The 16,146-nt window shown below is 44.7% G+C and overlaps 1 protein-coding gene across 8 annotated transcripts in view; it reads right to left on the bottom strand.

Annotated features, from left to right (window-relative positions):
• Positions 1–16,146, bottom strand: part of LOC147459719 (uncharacterized) — a 196,741-nt gene that overhangs the window by 148,871 nt on the left and 31,724 nt on the right. For 6 of the 8 annotated variants that reach the window (XR_015187903.1, XM_086510939.1, XM_086510941.1 and 3 more), the window contains exons 3-7: positions 13,134–13,209; positions 12,928–13,045; positions 12,187–12,280; positions 11,963–12,025; positions 11,625–11,836 (exon numbers count right to left, since the gene is read on the bottom strand). Coding sequence is in view for 7 of the 8 variants with exons in the window: in XM_086510939.1 (XP_086367065.1) it covers positions 11,625–11,836; positions 11,963–12,025; positions 12,187–12,280; positions 12,928–13,045; positions 13,134–13,209 (563 nt within the window). In the remaining variant the exon portion in view is untranslated. Of the gene's footprint in view, positions 1–11,624; positions 11,837–11,962; positions 12,026–12,186; positions 12,281–12,927; positions 13,046–13,133; positions 13,210–13,378; positions 14,299–16,146 lie in introns of all 8 variants that reach the window. The other 2 variants (XM_086510944.1, XM_086510945.1) reach the window with 2 other exon arrangements.

Raw genomic sequence — 16,146 nt, 5'->3', positions numbered from 1 at the left:
TCTAATCAATTTCCAAACGGGGGCTAAAAGAAATAATAAGCCCACGGAAAAAAAGGGTTCCAACGAGCCTAAGGAGAAGGACAATGTCCAAAAGTCTCCTAAGGACAACTCCAACAAAGCTAAAGAGAAGGGAGTTTACAAAGGTAAAAACAAACTCTCTCCTCAAGAGCTTGAGCGTTATCGCAAGGATAACCGGTGTTTCAAGTGCGGCGAACAAGGGCATGCGTACTGCGCTTGTCCCGAAAAGAACAACCGCCAAGATCCTCCTAGAGCTACCTTGGTTGAAATCCAAGAGGAGGAGACTCACCAAACTCACTACAAAGGATCTCCTCTATGCCATGCTTGGGGAAAGGTAAAAGAACATGATGCTTTTATTCTCTTTGACCTTGGTTCCACTCACAATTTTATATCTATAGAGTTGGCCACCAAGCTAGGCATACAAGCCTATGAGATGGGAGATGTTCTACCCGCAGACAGTGCTTTCAAGGGGCAAGAAGCTTTAGTCACTCCCTTAATCGGGAAATTGAGGCTCCATGTCCAAAGCTATGTGGACAAAGAGGACTTCTTTATCTCTCCTCTCAAGCCTGAGGATGTAATCCTAGGGGCACCATGGTTTGATCGCCTCGCTGCCAATGTTAAATTCCCTGAAAGAAGAATCTCCTTTAAGTTCAGGGAAAAAGACATGTATATAGATGCTAAGGAAATGGGTAACACTATCCCCATTGTACAGACACCGGCTTTCAACAAGTCAATAAAGAGCTCTATTTCCGTGTACATGATTTTTGTTAAAGATTCTCAAAATGAACCTAATGCTTTAGCAAAAGAAAATAAAAGCAACCAAAAGGAATTAGAGTTATCCAATTTTCTCAAGGGGTTTCAAGATGTTTTTATTCACGACATCCCTTGTGCGTTACCTCCTAAACGAGGTAATGATGACCATGCAATTGAACTTCTTCCAGGAAGTTCACCGCCTAACAAACCTCCTTATAGAGTTTTTCAAGCTCAACAAGAGGAGATTATGCAGCAAGTGCATGAGTTAGTTGAGAAGGGCATGGTTAGGCCTAGCTCATCTCCATTTTGCTCACCTGTGCTATTAGTGCAAAAGAAAGATGGCACATATCGTATGCGTGTCGACTATAGAGCACTAAATAGGATCACTATCAAGAATAGGTTTCCCGTTCAACGGATAGAAGACCTATTTGATAAGCTACAAGGATCGACCTACTTCAGTAGGATTGACCTAAAAAGTGGCTATCATCAAATAAGGATAGTTGATCAAGACATTGTAAAGACCGCATTTCGCACCACATTTGGTCTTTACGAATACATTGTCATGCCTTTTGGCTTGACCAATGCACCAGCCACATTCAACCGCTTGATGGAGAAGCTGTTCAGGTCTCATCGAACCTTCACTGGAGTGTTCTTTAATGATATTATCATCTACTGTAATTCATTAGACAAACACAAGCAACACCTCCAGGTAATATTTCAAGTTTTAAGAGAGAATAAACTTTATGTTAATCGAAAGAAAAGTGAATTTTTCTTGCAAGAGATTCAATATTTACGTCACATTATCTCTCAAGATGGCATCCAAAGGGATCCATCAAAGTTAAGAGGTAATAAAAGGATAGCCTAAACCAAAGAATCTTCATGAACTAAGAAGCTTTATAAGTATGTGTGCATACTATAGACGCTTCATAGAAAAGTTCTCACAAATTGCGGGACCATTACATGACCTAACAAAGAAGAGCGTTAGGTATACATGGTCTGCTAAGGAGAACAATGCTTTCGAAAAGCTTAAAGAAAAGCTTATCTCTCAACCTGTGCTTACATTACCGGATCTCTCAAAACCATTTGAGGTCCAATGTGATGCTTGTGGTGATTGCCTTGGAGCTGTTTTGCTTCAAGAAGGGCACGCCATAGGCTATGAAAGTCGAAGGCTCGACCCTGTTGAGTAAGCTCTAGGCATATACGAAAAGGAACTCCTTGCAGTTCTACATGCCTTAGACTCATGGAAGCACTATTTATTAGGGACTCCTTTCATTCTGCGAACGGATCACCAAAGTCTTAAGTACTTCATGACGCAGACCAAGCTCTCCGACAAACAAATGAGGTGGACAAAATTTCCTTTTGCAATTTCATTTTCATATTGCTCACATTGCTGGCAAGCATAATCAAGTAGCAGATGCACTCTCAAGACGGCCGAGAGCGAATGCGGTTTCCATAGCAACTGACAATGATCTATCTTCAATGATAGATGAGTATGCTATTAATCCCGATTTTAGAGATGTGATTTCAGCCCTTGCATTAGTGACGAAAGAAGAACCATTTACTTTACAAGATGGTTATCTTCTCTATGAAAATAGACTATGCGTTACTAACTCACTACGTGAGAAAGTAATGTATGAATCTCATGCTCCTCCTTATGCGGGGCATAGAGGGATTCAGTCTACCTTAAAGGGAATTGAAACATATTTCTATTGGCCTACCATGAAAGTGAACATACAAGAGTATGTTTCTAAATGTGTGGTATGCCAAAAGACAAAATTTGATAGAGGGAAGCAACCTAGATTGCTTCAACCCTTGCCAATCCCTAATTCACCATGGGAGAGCATTATCTTTGGATTGCCTAAGTCTATCCATGGGAATACGAGAATATGGACAATAGTAGACAGATTCAGTAAACAAGCTCATTTTATACCTGTCAAAAAGACTATCAAAGCCCATCAAATGGCAACCCTCTTCATTTCACAAATTTTCAAGTACCATGCCTTGCGAATGTCCATAGTGTAGCAAGGAGATCCTAGAATGACCAGTAATTTTTGAAAGGGTCTCTTTGAGAATTTAGGGACAAGGCTAAAACTTTTCTTCGGCCTATCATCCACAAACGGATGGCCAAAGTGAAATAGGTAACCTAACAATTCTCGATCTACTAAAAGCCTATGTAACGGAAGTAGATCAAAGATCCCAATGGGAGAAGTACTTACCCTTAGTGGAGTATGCTTACAATAACACTGTACATACTTCCACGGGAAAAGCACTTTCGAGGTAATTAAGGGAAGATCAGAAAGTCCCTTGCTACTTAAGGTACATGGGAAGATCTTCGTTGCAGAAGAGTATAGCCGAGACCTACAAGAATCTTTTCAAAAGATTAAGGATGCTATCTCTATCTCACAACAAAGGCAAAAGGCTGTTGCTGACAAGCACAGAAGAGCCAAAGCCTTTAAAGAAAATGATTGGGTCTTTTTAAAATTGCCCAAGGCTCGATTAAGGGACACGACGGGCAAGAATCCTACGGGACACCAAAAGTACTATGCTAAACTAGCAAAAAGATACAATGGTCCCTTCCAGATTCTTAGGCCAATCAATGAGATGGCTTATCAACTCAAGTTGCCCAATCATTGGCTCATACACAATGCCTTCCATGTGAGCCTATTAAAGCCTTACAAAGGAGAGCCACCTCAAGAATCAACTACTGAAGACCCACCGGAGATCGAGGACCAAGAGGAGGTGCTGTAGCCCGAGTCCATTCTCCGACATAAAGACAAGGTACTAAGAGCCGGTAAGACTATCAGACGATATCTTATTAAGTTTAAGAATTATCCTTTTGAAGATGCTAGATGGATGCAAGGCATACAATTAAAGGATAACCTAAACCTTGTCAATGCTTACAATGCTTCCCAAGAGTAAGCAAATGTACAAAATGTTAAAAATGAACAAAGTTTGTCTTATAAGACTCTCTTTTTCTTTATTGTGCACAAAAATGTAGTATGCATGCTTAGATCAAGTTTGCGGAGACGACGTCTCCCAAACACCAAGTAGAGCTTGTCACTCTACTATGGAAGATTGATAGGACTAATGTGCAAACATGCTTGCGGCAGCCTCAGGCTCTCAAACGCCAAATGGACTAGTCATCCATTGTGGAATGATGTCGTAGGGTAACATAGGGATCCTCTACCCGCTAAGAAAAGGACTCATAAATATGCTTTATATTCTCTACACCATAGTCGAGGATGACTATGATTTCAAGAGAGAGGTAATGTCATAATAATCAATATCTAATTCTCCTAAATGATTTTCTCATGTTAAACTGATCATTTAATACGGGGAAGTGCCAGGGGAGAAAAAGCTAGAATATTGGTTAAGCTAGAATATTGGTTAAGCTAGCAGACTGGCCACAGTAGGGATCCACAGGAGGGAAAATAGGGATCCAAAGGGGGGGGCATCTGCAAAAGAGCCATGTGCAACAATGGGCTAAAAAGACCCTAAGGTTCAGCCCAGTAAGACTTCCAAAATGCTAAGGTTCCAAAATTGAAAGGTTGTGTCCAAAGGTCAACCATGGGGGGAATTGGATGCTTTGTGTGTGTCCCAAAAGTCTTCATAAATCCCTACATAGGAGGGGGCCAGCCTTGCTTGTAGGGGATGAGAGAGAAAGTCACACACACACACAAGCTCCCTTTACACAAAGGGAATGAGGGACACATATCAGCTCCCTAGCCCAGATGCCCACAAGGTGTACCCAATTCCTGTTGGATGGCCTTGGAGGTGAACCAATGAAAATTAGGCTAGAGTAAATCTAGTTTAATTAATTTAAAAACACTTAATAAAAGAACCAATGAGAATTAATCTCTCTAGAAGACTATTGGACAGTCTCCCAAGGGGTCCAATGAGCATTCAGCAGCCCAATGGCTTGCCTGATTCTTATTGGCCAAGAGGCAAAGGGGTCCAATGAGAGTTTAGTTGCATTTATTAATTGCATAAAGCTCTCACAAAAGGGGAAAGGGGGACACATGTCAGAAGGCTATCACTTATACTGCTTAATTATCATTGGCTAACGCTAGGGAGGTCCAATGAGAGTGGAGCATGAGCAAATAGCAAGAGGGGTCGACCAAGAGAGAGAGGGGGCTGATTTTTGCAAGGCATTATCACACACACACTCACAAAATCTCATGTGTGAAGTAAAGAAGACTCTCTCTCCTTCTCAAGGTTTAATGGAAAGCTTACCACCTACTCCAAGCTTGTGAGAAGGGAGGCCTACACCAACAACTCTTCGCTTTGTGATGCAAATCCAACCAAGAGCCAAGCTTCAATGCATGCTCATCTCCTCTACCATGCTAATTACTAAGCTAAGCATGCTAATATGAGTGATTATGTGAGGAGATGTACATCTTTCTCGTAGGAATACTCCTTCTTCCTCTCAATCTACTCTCATACCCCGCTAGCTCTCACCATCTTCGAAGGTGTGTGAGGTCTTGGGTCTGAGACCGGATATAATTGATGTTGTGTTTGATAAGTGTTTTGCTTAGTGCATGAAGCTTTGATCTTCATTGCACTAGCTAGTCTTGAAGGAACACAAAGAATTGTATTGTACAATGTCTCTCTTGTTGGGAGAAACCATAATACAAAGCCTTTTGGAGGGGGGACCGGCTCCATGAAAATCCGGTCCTCAACTGTTGTCAATAGCTTAATTTCTCTCTCTTTTGAAAGTATTGTTCATGCTATCTAACTAGGTGTTGTGCTTTTTGTTGCTCTCTCCACCCAAGCACTCTTGTAATTCTCATTAGCAATCTACTCTAATGAAATGCCCACTATGTTCATGCTAATTTCCGCTACACACAAGTTTTTAGGCCATTAAATGTTACACCTCCAACATGTTGAAGTCCCCTCCTATGCACCAATGATTTGCCTGCGGCAGAGACTCAACAATCTGTGACCAAAACTCTACACGAGCACTCGCCACATTGGACGCATAGAGGTTCAGGAAACCCACTAGGCCACCCTGAACCTGCATAGTAATCCACTGAGCCCTGCTTGGCACAATAATCCCTCTGCTCACAATGGCCTGCTGCAATGAGTCCACAATAGTCATACATACCCCACCCTGGATGCCTCCAGGTCCAAAAGCAACTGACCAAAAAGTATCATATCGTCCACGCAAAAGCTAACCACATCGCCGAATGCGGCTCTCACACAGATGGTGCTCCTGAAGCATAAGGAGATCAATCTCTCCTCCCACAAGGCAACGCTGAAGCTCCTTACGCAATCAGCCCCGCTGACGCTGAAACTGGGGCCCACCTAGTCCCTGCACATTCCATGAGACGGTCCTCATGGGGAGCGAGAGAGAACAGATGTTGCCGCAGCAGCTAGACGGGCTATGTTCGAGGCTGGCTTGGATGGGGAGTAATCCGCATCCAAGCGTCCTCTAGATAGGCGTGACTGCAATGAGTGCCTAGCCAAAGCCCAAGCAGAGCGAGCCGTGCGTAAAGCAACCTCCTCTGTCCAGGAGTCCTCATGAATGTATACATAGCATGGCAAACACTATGTATCAGCAAAGAAGTAAACCACAATGTGCCTACATCATGCTGAGTCTAAGGGTGTCACCGCAAACTTGGCCAATGGCCACAAAGTCTGTAGCATGTCTGTAACTCCTAGTTCTCCCATGTGGTGAGAGAACTCTAGGACCTGTGTATGCAACCATCCCAACACTGAGCAAAGGGGGAAGGAGAAACCAACTGCTGAGTCCAAGGCCTCTGTCCCCCTAGCGGCAAGGAACAGAGCATGGACCCTATAGCAGCCTGCCTCATGGTCTGCTGAGGGATCGCCGAGAAAAGGAGTGAAGCCGTAGCCAAAGAAGTCCCAGCGGCGCCGGATGTCAATGCTCGTCAGACCACGAGGGATAGCTGCAAGGGAAGATGTTTGTACCTGCAGAGAAGGCCGTAAGAAAGGCTGACCCTCTCTCGCTAGGCGACTCGTAGCAAAGGCGCTGCCAAGAGATCTCCTAGCCGCCGGAGAAGGCCCTGGCCCCCTGGGTCGACTGTGGAACTGGAGTAGGAGGGGGGGGAGAAGGAGCTGGGGGAAGCGGTGGAGAAGAGGGGCGGGAGGGGGCGACAGAGGTAGAGGGGCGAGGTGAAGAGGCGGCGGGAGCAGAAGGCGGGGGGGAGGAAGAGGGGGGGAACTCTGGGGGGGGAGAGGCTGTCGAGGGTGAAGTTGGGGTGGGGGCTGGAGCAGAAACCTCCTCCTGCTCAAGAGGACCAAAGCGGTTCCCCGTGGGAACCCACTGCTGCTGAGTAGGCGCCTGAGGGCCACTCTGAGTGCCAGGCTGACACTGTGGCTCCTGTCGTCATCTACCACGGGCTTGCTGCCATCCCTCCTCCGCTGGAGCCCCAGGCTCTGAGGGTGGCTCTACATGTGTGCGCTGTGTCTCTGTCTATGGCTACGGGCCAGCCCTCGCAAGCTGGGGCTGAGGCTGTGGTGTAGGTCGAGGCCTCCTCCGTGGACAGGCCTTCGCTAGATGGCCCATCTGTCAACAAATGAAGCACTGGTTCGGGAGGCCCAAATACTCCACACTCTGTCTAAACCAACCCCCACTCACCCGAGGCAAAAGAATAACCTTCGGGAGCGTGTGAGTGTCTCTGACCAAAACTCGAACTGAGGGAATGCCAGCCGCCTTGGTAGCTACTGATGCTGCGTACGAGGTGTCTCCAGGACAGTCCCAATGGCTGAGCCGATCCTGGATAGAAGTGGTAAGTACTCCCTCCGCAAACCCGGAAAGCAGACCGAGATGGGGATGTCTGCCTCCTCTACTAGAACATCCGAAGCAGGGTCGAAACCATGTCTCCATTGTCGAAAGTGGGCACGTGCTGCTCGGATGGTCAGTGGACTCCTGGTGATGACCTTGGACGTCATCTCTGAGGTCTCAAACTCGATCTGGTAGTAGCCTCGTCCGAGTATCTGCACGTCCAGGATCTTGCCCACCTCTGCAAGAAGGCGGGCCTGGAGAAGGTCACGCAACTCTCCTCTGCTAGGTCGGGTGCCAAGAATCTTGCAGATGACATAAGTCGCCTGCAATCGCTCTACCTCTGCGCCAAGGCTCGCTTGCTTTGCCGGCGAAAGAGCAAGTCAGATAATGGGCTCAACGAGGTCGGGCGAGGGGGCTTCGGGCGAGTCCCTCTGGGGCGGAGCTGGAGCCTCCATCTGTGTCTACTGCTGTGGCGAAACGAACGAGCGGTGGAGAAGGTCTGCAGACGAGCGTCGAGCACTTGCCCAAAAGGACAAATGCTACACGAGCCAATATGCAGGAAAAAAAAGAAGGGGGGGGGGGGGGGGGGGGGAGGGGCTGTATATTGTGTGGGAGTGCAAGCGGGATGTGTGGGGGGGGGGGGGGAGAATGGCAACGCGCAGGCAGGCAGCAGGCGGCCCGCAAGGCAACGCGATACCAAGAGGGGGCAGCGGGTGGCTGTCGGGCAGCGCACAGGAGCGGCGGGAATGGGGGGCAGCGCGCTGGGGTAGGCGGGAGTGGAGGCAGCGCAGGGGCAGCAGGGGGGGGCCAACAACAGTAGCGAGCGGATGGAAAAAAACGCTTCCTCCTTGAACTCTTCAATCTTCCTTTTTCGAGAAAGAGAAGTTATGTGCAGCTAAAGTCTCTTTGATGCATAATAATAGGAGAAAACTTGAAAAATGGAAGATTAGATCGAGACAGTATACTTTCACGGATAAAGGTTGTTCGTCAAAACAATTTTTTAAGCATTTGCACCATTCGCACAATTTGTGGTCATTAAAAGAGTCAAGGATGATAATGGGCAATGGAATTCCAATAAAATTCAGTTAGCAAATTCCATGGTGAATCATTTTCAACAGGTTTTTGTGTCTCCTGAGGCTCCCTCGAGCGAGGTTTCGCAAGCCAAATAGTTACTGTTGTCATACGTACATCCTATTGACGATGGATGATGTAGCTACTCTTGAGGCCAACTTTATTGAAGCCGAACTGCACAATAGTTTGTTACATCTTGGTCATTGGAAATCACCTGGATAGGACGGTCTTACGGTTGAATTTTTCCTTCGCTTTTGGGAATCCCTTAAGCAGTCTCTACTTTTCATGATAAATCATGTTTGGACTACACAATATATGCCGCAATCATGGAAAGAATGACTGGTGAAATTGTTGCCCAAGCAAGAACTATGTAAATCCTTCTCACATTGGCGCCCTATTACGCTATGCCGGTCATTTGCAAATTGATGTTGAAAATGTTAGCTACATGCATGAAAGATCATTTGTTTTCCGGCATACATCCTGCTCAAAATGGATTCATTCCTCGCCGACACATTATGGATAATATTGTCAATGCTTCCATCGGCATTGAGTATGCAAAATATAGTAAGCAAGATGTACTTATCATGCAGGTTGATATAGAGAAAGCATTCGACACTGTTCATCGGGACTTCATTACACATAATGGCGGCCTTGGGCTTTGAGTCCAGAATACGTCGTGTAGTCTATTTTCCTTATGAGCATAGTCAATCTTTGGAAATAATTCATGGTGAGCTTATTTAGTTCTGGGATCTTGGTCGATCGGTTAGACAAGGATGCCCTTTCCGTGCTATGTTGTATGCTATTGCTACGCACCCTTTGTTGTTGTATTTGGACTCCTTGACGGTATTTGGCTAATTGCATGGATTGGAATTACCATCTTGTAATCATTTTGTGGCGCAAGCATATGCTGACGACTCCATGTTCTTGCTTAGAAATCAACCAGAGGATGTGTTTACATGTTTATGGGTTGGCTGTTGGTTTGCATGTTGACTTCCGAAAATCTAACTTTTGCTTGCACCAAAGGGATTGGCACTCTATATTATGGCCAGGTGAGATAGTGAAGCCTGATGAGATTGTTGTAACAGGGCTACAGTGTCACTGGTGTAGGACAGACGGTTAGTTCAGTTGGTCACAGTTGGTCAGGAGTTCACACTAGACGGACTCTCGCTAGGCAGTGACACGTGGCAAGTGATACGGATGGTGGTCTAGTGGACACCGAGGCCCGATCACCACCCCCTCAATTTGGAGATAGGCTTAGCTGGATTGGGATATCTACTAGCCGTTGGTGGCTTCTTAATATGAGTGGGTGGGTCCAAGGTCGGACATGCGATCGATATCATCTACTTTGTGTGGTCAGTCGTCTAGAATCTATTATCTTGACGTATACACGGCACGTCTGCACCATCCCTGCACAGTTGAGCCTCGACACCCCCACTGTACCCATGAGATATGGGTTGGAGTTTTGTGTGCTGCCATGCCAAAGTCTGTATTGGTTTCTTTGAGTTAGTCGATGTTCATGTTGTTCATGTTCAGGTTCACTATTGAGTCGTGTTGTTGTTGCTTGTTCATTGTCTTTTGTGTTTGGATTCTGTGCAATGAGATCTCACGCACGCTGCACTGAGGAGCACCCACTACAGAGGGCACGACACATTATCTCCGCTATAGGTGCTCTCATTTTGGCACGCCCGGTGGGACCTCAACTGAAGTCTCACTCCGTGAAAGTCGAGGAGCTACCTGGTTTCAGCTCCCTGTATCACTCGGTTTGTTTGCACAGGTCAGGGCCTGCCTCAGCTTGGTTCCGTCTAGTTTTCCCTCGACCTGCTCAGTTTTCAACCTGCTCGTCCAGTTGTCAACCTGCTCGTCCAGTTTTCAACCTGCTCGTCTAGACCTGCTTGTCTAGTCTCTTGTCTTGGTCTAGTACTCTCTAGGCTGTGTCTATTTCTCTCTCATCCAGGTCTATCAGGAGTAGGCTCGGTCTAGTCCTCTCTCGTCCAGGTTTGGCCAGGAGGTCTAGTCACTCGCTCTGGTCTAGTGGAGTCTCGACCAGTGTGCAATAAGTAAAGGTCTTCGTGCTCAAAGCTTGGGTGGGCTTTTGGTTACTGCATGACACATACAAGGCATTCAAAAGAGCGACAAAGCCCACTACTAAGTCCTTTGAAGTACTACCACAGGAAGAGTCAACCCTTCGTGCCAAACAGAAGTCCACCAGCCCCATTACCCCTACCTTCCCCCTCAACCAGTTCTACACCTCCCCAATTACCCCCATCAATAAACTTCTCATCCACTGTGTTACAGCAAGCGCCAGTGCAACAAGCTCCTGCACAGACTGCTACTTCCACTGTATGCATACTTTTTCGATTGGGTTAGATTTTGGATGCTTTGGACAGTTTGGAAAGCACGTAATTATCTCATGTTCCAGCAGGTTCAGATGGTTATGTATTCCTCTTCAAAACCTCCCTTCAACAGTCTCTTAAATTTGCTCGGGATTTGAATGAGCTCTCCCCTCTTCACTATGAGCTCTACTTTGACTGTTTTTTTTTTACCGCTTGTAATGCTTTCCATGGGTTTCTCCTCGTTTTGAGGTTTCCCATTAGTGAATCAAATGATATTACTATTATAAAAGAAAAGCTGTGTGTGTAGGCAGTCACTTGTACTCTGCGTGTGGAAATGTGGAAGTACAAATGACCACAAACTGCATAGCGCACCACTCTTGATGTCTGGCAGGCAAGCCTCCTACATCCTCTATTTTTGTGGTTCATGTGCCTTCTATTTGGTCGAGATAAACACAAGATACCAGTTTCCTACTCATCCCAAGCAGTGATCTACAAAGCTGAAACCTACCTCTGTTGGTGAGGAGTAGAATCTTGAGAAGAGAATCAATTAGGGGTGACTAAGTTACACAGAAGCCAGCAGGGACCTTTGCACCACACTAGCCTGCAAGAAGCTGGGAAACATGCACCATTTAATGCAAGCATTGATTCGGTGAAAATAAATAGTATTTTTCAATAAGTAGTAATAATTTTGAGCAACACACCTTGGGTACAGTTTGTAACTGCTAAAAACCCGTCTTATGTGGCATTGAATGTGACCACCACCCTTGGGACCAGCACAAACAAGAAAAACTCGTAAATCTGATACGTCCGGAATAAGAGGCAATAAGCTGCCTAGTTGCTCGCTTTCAGAGCATTTTGGCTCATACATTGGTGTCAAACCTTGCTCACTTAGCTTTTGCTCAAGAGGGCCCTTCTGAATTTGAAACATGGAAAGTTTTCATCGCAAGCATCGCAATGGTATTAATAATTCTTAACTGATCACAATATTTCAATGAAATGGAGAATAGATGAATATGAACACTTCCAGGCATTTTCCGACCTTGCTTTGCAATTGGGTACTCTCTAAAACAATGGAATCCTGGTTTTCTTTGGCAGATGTTTGCTGTGAAAGGCACATTCAATCCAAATTTAAAAACATGTTATATTGGAAAACGGAAATAAATGATACATTTAAACCTAGCTATTTGGGCATGCTTTCCATTCCCGTAGAACCCAGGTTACCACCATCACATAACTTCAAAGTGTCATCAAGCTCTTGCTTACCTTGCAAAAGCGACTCCGTAAACTGTCTTGCAAAGGGGGCCCAAGCGGCCTGCCCCTTAACTCCCTGCTTGAGTTAGGCAATGAGATAAAATCCCTGTTTGTATAACCACCATATCTCAGTTAGAACAGAATTTCACAGAAATACTGTGGGAGAAATGGGTGAAGATGAAAGCAGCTTGTTTGAGCAGTCCGTCAGAACAACCAGTAAAAGTAATCACACATGTTATTCATTAATATACCTAGACTAGAGGAAACGCAAAAAACAGATTCTAAAAATTTTACGTTGAAGTTGACAGCAGCAGAGGATCTGGTGTCAATTGGTGATCCAAGCAGTCAGACCTTTCAGCAGAAACACCTACCTAGACTTGGGTCTGGAAGGAGTGCAGGATAAGGAGATGAAATAAAGTGTTGCAGCTATTCAGGCTCAGGGTCTGGGCTCACCCAGTGCCAGAAAAATAGTCCCTGGCTGAGGAATTAATACCATGTTATAACAGTGGTAAAACGGCTACAACTTTGCATAAGTTAAACAGTTTCGCTTGAGATTTGCTTTTGCGTGGTGATGGCTAGACTGCGCATTTAATTCGAGAGAATTGCCAAACCGGCCGTACATTCAAGGTAAAATTATCATTGCATTAAATAAAAGTACCACCCAGTGTCAACCTGTACAACACAAGCTCAGTCTTGGACAAACAAGTACACACAACCAAGAAAAGTTTTCAAAATACATGTTTCATAGTATACCTTTCTGCCAATGCCTGAGCAGATCTAAGGTGAACACTCATGGAGGAAGCGCGTGCACTTGATAATGGCGTCAAACAGCCTGATCTTGGTGATAAAAAATCACTACTTTCGAAAAGCACTGGACATTAATTGAAAAAGACACAACAATCATCCACTTAACTCAAATTGTTTTGAATGTCAATGAGGTTAAATTTCAGACAGTTTACCCCCAGACAAAGCTCGGTCTTTCCGCTTTTGCAAAGAATGCAAACACTTCAACTCCAGCTCTGATATCTTGTCATCCTGTAAGAGTTGTTTTGAATCGTTTGGCTACATATCATGAATTCTATGCATAGTCCTAGAAAATGTGATTATTTGTTTTTGGGTAGTTTTCATCTATTTGTCACCTAGTGAACACTCATTATTGCAAGCGAACAAATCCATTTCAAGCATACAATAATGGATTGTTTACCATGGGATGCAAAGCCTTGCACATTCTACTGATCACAAATCACTCCACGTCTCTTTAACTTAAGCCGCAGCATTAGTCTCGTTGTAGCAAAAGCGTAGCTCTCTCTTCGCTCGGACGTGAGATGAGACTCGACGATGGGTTTGAATCAACAAAGCCACTTTATGCCCAAAATAGCATCACATTCAACAAATTTAAAAACTACAAAATGATGGGTAGATTGTGCTTGTTGAATGACCAAATTTACATCATAATTATCGTGAATAAGAAAGGCATCCATGCCTTTAAAAAACCCTTGCACTGGAAATGTGGAAATGGGGATAGTCTGAAGATGTGCGAGTTGAAAAACACATTCATCATTACATTGGACTTCCAAATTCAAAAAACACGACCAACTACTTCTGTGACCCACAATACCTCATCAGTTCCTCATCATCAAAAGTTTCCTCTTGCTTAGCTTCTTACTCACCACACTCAAGGTGTTAATCTAACGGGTTTTGCTAGAAAGTCAGATTTATTTTCGTTCTTAAGAAACTCTTTTTTCATGTTACCTTTATTGTGGCAATGGAAACACCCTTTTTCATCATAAGAGAGTTTAGGTTCATCAGAATATTTCCTCTACCCTTACCCAAAGTTGTTGATTCTTTGTATAAGAGGTAGTCAGGTAGAAGGAGAAGACAATTGAGAAGATTTCCTAGATTGACCGTTACCACTACCATTTAAAGACTTTTCCTTGAAAAAATCAAAAGAGAAAGAGTCCTTATTTACAGTCTTGAGCTTAGCTTTGTTGTTCTTCTTGAGCTGGCTAGATAGCCTCAGGCAACATCTTGGAGTCATTAGCCTCCATGCTGGACTCAATGCTATCATCCAACCCAGAAGAAAGGCCCCCATCCCTCATCCGTCTCCCTTGATGGTACATCTAGCTGTTAGCATAAGACACACAAGGTTTACCATTTGCATTAAAGCCCAAAATTTCTCTTTCAATCTATGCAGATATAGTGGAGGCAAGACGCAAGCCATTTGATTCTCTAAAAACTCATCCATTTGTAGGCTAGAGGAGTACCCAAGAAAGACTCATTGTTAGCGGCCTTATGTGCAACCTTCTTCTTTTTAGTCCATTTCTTCATATATGGGCTAGTTTAGCCATGTTGAGCACCTTGGCTCACCCAGCAATCTCACCAGCTCCTCACATGGCATCAACATCAGCCACACCGTCAGCTCCATATTTCTCTCAGTGAAGCCTCTCCATAGCGCCCTGGCAGCACCTTACTTGTGTTGATATCTTACATCACAGGCCTTTGACCTCTCACTACAAGCATCCTCTGGTCTCACGCAGCTTATGCAGGTCGTGCTCCAGATTTGATACACTGCCCAAGGCTTTCTTTTTATGATGTCCAAGAATGATATATACACAATGAGAAATGTGTGGCTGATGATAGACCACATAGACCTAGGCCACACTGATGGCCCAGCTATCACTCGTCCACCTCCCACCAAAGCGCTCGTCCAAAAGTAGCCACATCAGCATCATGGGTATGCCCACCTAGTCCAACTTTCTAGACGGATCCACCTAGTCCAACAGTCTAGGCATTATCATATATGGTCACTCCACTATAGCTGTAGAAACTGCCTGCACTGTACTTTGTTACCATTGACTTCAAGAAGCCCGAGGATGTGGTTGGTGCAGCTTTGTGGATCATATCAATGCTCCAATTCAGTCCTCCATCACTCTTATCAGTACTCCATTGGTGATCAATCATATCAAATTGGTGAACAATGCAAAGAAGATTTGGGACCATCTTGCTTCCAGATATAAGTGATTCTCTCCAATGAAGCATATGGCAACGGAGATGCAGTTGAGGACCCTAGATGAGACTAAGTATCCATGAGGGATCACATCAACAAGATGCAAGAGTTCCAGCAAGAGATACTTCATACTAGGAAATAAGTTCGGAGGACATGGCTATTCAGCTTTTGGCTCAGTTGACTCCATTGTATCCCAACTTCTACTCGGTTTTCATCACTACTGGGTGTCTCAACACCATCACTTTCCACTTCCCACTCATAACAGTTACCAAAAGTACCAAATGTAAAGCTGATGACTTTTCTCATGACCGACACACGTTGAACTTGCAATTAGCTAATTAAAGCTTGGATTAGTCGGCCATACTCTCAAGTCATTTGGCTACGTTTGGTACTGAAAAGTGCAAAACAATATGGATTTGACGAGCGAATGGCTTTCGTATAGTATCGTCTTGGACACTTCTATTGACCATGTCAATCACTACTTGGTGGGAGTAATTTTGTTTGGACTATTAGATCTTCTTTGATTTTAATAACAATAAAAATGTTGCATCACTTGATTGAAGGATGGCATTCCTAATTTACAATCTATCCTCTTTAAAATCTTTGTAATCTGTCATTCACTTCTCAATGGAAATAAGGTTTTGGCTGATACATCTTTCTCTGACTTGTACAATGGTATTCTTTTCTAGTCAAATCTCCGACGTAACCTCTGTGAAACCCCATCAATTGAACTTGCAAACCATAAATCCAAGAAAGCCTACACCTTTGGATGGGTAGGGCATTCCCTTCTCAAGAGCACGGCGGGTTTTGTTTCAGCATGGTGAGCAATAGGATACCTTCTAGTGTGACCTAGTTGGAAGGCCGAAGTAAGTCCCGTAGTACTTGGGTCTCACAAGAGGTGGTGTGAAAGTAGAGGTGGCCACAGTAGTAGTCATACGCACTGTTGGTGTTGCAATATGGACGTC

The sequence above is a fragment of the Adiantum capillus-veneris genome, chromosome 4 (assembly GCF_014529385.1).
Source record: "Adiantum capillus-veneris isolate H3 chromosome 4, ASM1452938v2, whole genome shotgun sequence".
In the NCBI taxonomy this organism is placed as follows: Eukaryota; Viridiplantae; Streptophyta; class Polypodiopsida; order Polypodiales; family Pteridaceae; genus Adiantum; species Adiantum capillus-veneris.
The sequence above is the reverse complement of the archived record's forward strand: the minus strand, read 5'-3'. Positions and strand labels throughout refer to the sequence as shown.